Below are 3,544 nucleotides of genomic sequence, written 5' to 3'. Positions count from 1 at the left end.
TTTTTTTTGTTATTGCATTTTGTTCAGTCATCTTTTGCAGAGACCTGTTCCTTTTTATTTGAAAGTTTAAATGATTAGGAACATTTTTTTGCTACACTGCTCCACAGAAATCCAATGTTCTGTGCTAATAAAAACTGCATTGGTCTGCATTGAAATGATTGCTGTATACTACTATATTTTAGTAAATTTCGCTTCTTCTTTCAGGAAACATCGCAATAACATGGGACCAAGCAAACCAATTTCCCAGCCAAGGAGAAACATCGTTGGTTGCAGAATACAGCATGGATGGAAGGAGGGTAGTGGTCCAATAACCCAATGGAAAGGAACTGTTCTAGATCAAGTGCCAGTAAACCCTTCCCTTTATCTTATAAAGTATGATGGCTTTGATTGTGTTTATGGACTTGAACTTCACAAGGATGAAAGGGTATCGGCTCTTGAGGTTCTTCCAGACAGAGTTGGTAAGCATTCAAGTCTATTTAAATTGTGTATACCAGATAACTTCACTACAGTTTGTTGATAGAGAAGCCTGCTATAAAAGGTAGAAACTATAAGAAAGTTGAGGTGCAAAAGGGGAGTGGAGAGAATGTCACAAGTGGAAGAAGGGGACCTATACTGGAAACTTCATAGAAACTACCCATTGGTACATGAGATCTTTTTATTACATGCCATTTAACAACCTCTGACAGGTGCTGGAGTTGACAACACAACAAAGGTTATATCTGATCCACACCTGGTGGAAATGTCCTCAAATCATCTCATTCTGGATGAAAGGTAAATACTTTATTAAACAAATATTTGGCATAGTAACAAAATATAGTCTGGCTGCCTTCCTATCACACATTTTAGATACACCCCTTAAAAAAAAAAATCCTATTCAAAAATAGGTTAAATAGTTAACAGAATTTACCAGACCTAATTCCCCTAGAATGTGAACATTTTTCAGTGTCTTAAAGTCTGGAATAAGCTGTCTAAATAGGTTACTGAGATGAGTGACTTTTTGTTTTATATATATATATATATATATATTATATACACACACACACACACACAGGGTGAACCAAAAGTAGGTGGGACAGTAAATGATAATGAATTATTTTCAGATTACATATACAATTATATTGACTAATACAATTAAATTTTGATAAACTATTATTACATTTATTTTTACAATATAAAAGCACTAAAAAAGCAGGTGCTCAAGCTGCTGTTCATCGCAATTTACAGAGCTTTAAATTTTAACTTTCTTGCTTCGGCAAACGTTTTTGCACAAGTATCTTTGTGTATTAATTTTTTTTGAAATGCATCTCTGATGTAATTTTTCAAATCACCAACACTGTGGTTTTTGACTATGAACTTTGTCCTTGAATACTCCCCAAAAGAAAAAATCCATTAGGGTAAAGTCGGGTGAACTTGCTGGCCAATCAATTGGCCCTCTTCCGCCAATTCATTTCTCTGGCAATTTTTTCATTGAGATACCTATGGACTGCTCTTAAATACTGTAACCCATCTTGTTGGAAATAAAGGTCATGTGAATTAGGCTGTTGTAAGTGTGGAACAACTTGATTCCTTAGAATTTCGAGATACTTATCGCCTGTGACTGTTCCATCAAAAAAAATTGGTCCTAAAACACCAGAACTTGAAATACCACCCCAAACAGTGACACCAGGCTGGTTTAGTTGTTGCTCTAATGTTACATGCACATTTTCACTATGCCAGTAAACACAATTATGTCTGTTATTATGACCGGATAATTTGAAAGAAGCTTTATCGCTCCACACAATGTTATCTAAAATTATTAGATTTTCTCTAATTTCTTTCAGCAAAATCTCACTAAATTGCCTTTTTCTTGCATCAGTGTTTAATTTGTTTGCCATTATGGGTTCTCTGAACTATCTGAAAAGTAAAAAAGATTATATTTAAAAAAATTTAGGTATAAGTTTAATATAATATAAAATGTAGTTATAAATTTAATATAACACCATAACACAAACACCATAAAATAAATCTTTACTGTCCGCCTACTTTTGGTTCACCCTGTGTGTGTGTGTGTGTGTGTGTATATATATATACACTTCTTAAATGATTTCTGATTTCATAACAGAGTAATGATATTGGGGGAGGGTACATGTATAACATTTTTATATTTTCTTTTAGCCTCATCCAGAATTAGTGATGCCCATTTGGCCGACACAATGATTGGTAAAGCTGTGGAACACATGTTTGAAACAGAAGATGGCTCTAAGGACGAATGGCGAGGGATGGTTTTAGCAAGAGCACCAATCATGAATACATGGTTTTATATAACATATGAAAAGGACCCTGTCTTATACATGTATCAGCTTTTAGATGACTATAAGGAAGGAGATCTTCGTATCATGCCAGACTCTAGTAAGTAATGACATTCTAAGCTTAGTATGAAAATGACTAAATCAATGCTTTTTTTTTTTTTTTTTTTTTTTTTTTTTATTATTCTTTAGTGCAGTGTGTGTGTGATTGCGTGTGCTGAGAACACCTAAAAACCTAAGCCTTCATCAAATGTTTTTTTTTTTTTTTTTTTTTTCTCTCATTGTAAACTGTTACTGGCATTTAGAAGTATACCCCCTCCATGTTAATTCTGTATTTTTTTAATACAATTCTGGTGTACCTCCTAAAATTGTGTAAATAAATTCTTTTATGTGCAATCTTTTTGTTTGTGGACCTCTTTTTTGTTTCATCTGAATTTCTAAAAATTGTTGTTGTCTAACACGTACAGTTAGGTCCATAAATATTTGGACAGAGAAAATTTTTTTCCTAATTTTGGCTCTGCACATTACCACAATTTAATTTTAAATGAAACAAATCAAATGCAGTTAAACTGCAGACTTTCAGTTTTAATTCAGTGGGTTGAACAAAAAGATTGCATAAAAATGTGAGGAACCAAAGCCTTTTTTTAACACAATCACTTCATTTCAGGGGCTCAAAAGTAATTAGACAATTGACTCAAAGGCCATTTCATGCGCTGGTGTGGGCAATTCCTTCGTTATGTCATGCTTGTTGCTTGTATGTGGGATTTTGCTGTGAACAGACAACGTGTGGTCATCTGTAAAACATTGCGGAGGCGGTGTGCAAGGAGGCTGCCAGTGGCACTGGGACACTAGTGTTTATTGATAATGTGACACAGGACAGAAGCAGCAAAATTAATTCTGAGGTGTTAAGAGACATACTGTCTGCTCATGTCCAGTTAAATGCAGTCATATTGATTGGGAGGCGTTTCATAATACCGATGGACATTAACCCAAAGCAACCCAGGAGTTTATTAAAGCAAAGAAGTGCAATAATTTTGAATGGCCAAGTCAGTCACCTGATCTGAACCCAATTGAGCATGCATTTCACTTGTTGGAGACTAAACTTCGGACAGAATGGCCCACAAACAAACAGCAAAGAAAACCCAGCATCTGGTGATGTCCATGAGTTCAAGACTACAGGTTGTCATTGCCATCAAAGGGTTTTCAACCAACTATTAGAAATGAACATTTTATTTTCAGCTTTTTAGTTTGTCCAATTA

The 3,544-nt window shown here is 34.7% G+C and overlaps 1 protein-coding gene across 1 annotated transcript; it reads left to right on the top strand.

Moving 5' to 3' along the window:
* Window positions 1–204: 204 nt before the first annotated feature.
* Window positions 205–2,388, top strand: LOC140321357 (spindlin-Z; the record flags this gene model as incomplete). The annotated part of the gene is given in 2 exon segments (XM_072398145.1): window positions 205–458; window positions 2,155–2,388. Coding segments are annotated over 2 exon segments (488 nt in total), but the record flags the coding sequence as incomplete, so codon positions are not given.
* Window positions 2,389–3,544: the final 1,156 nt, after the last annotated feature.

This window comes from Pyxicephalus adspersus, unplaced genomic scaffold (genome assembly GCF_032062135.1).
Source record: "Pyxicephalus adspersus unplaced genomic scaffold, UCB_Pads_2.0 Sca2825, whole genome shotgun sequence".
NCBI lineage: Eukaryota > Metazoa > Chordata > Amphibia > Anura > Pyxicephalidae > Pyxicephalus > Pyxicephalus adspersus.
The sequence above is the reverse complement of the archived record's forward strand: the minus strand, read 5'-3'. Positions and strand labels throughout refer to the sequence as shown.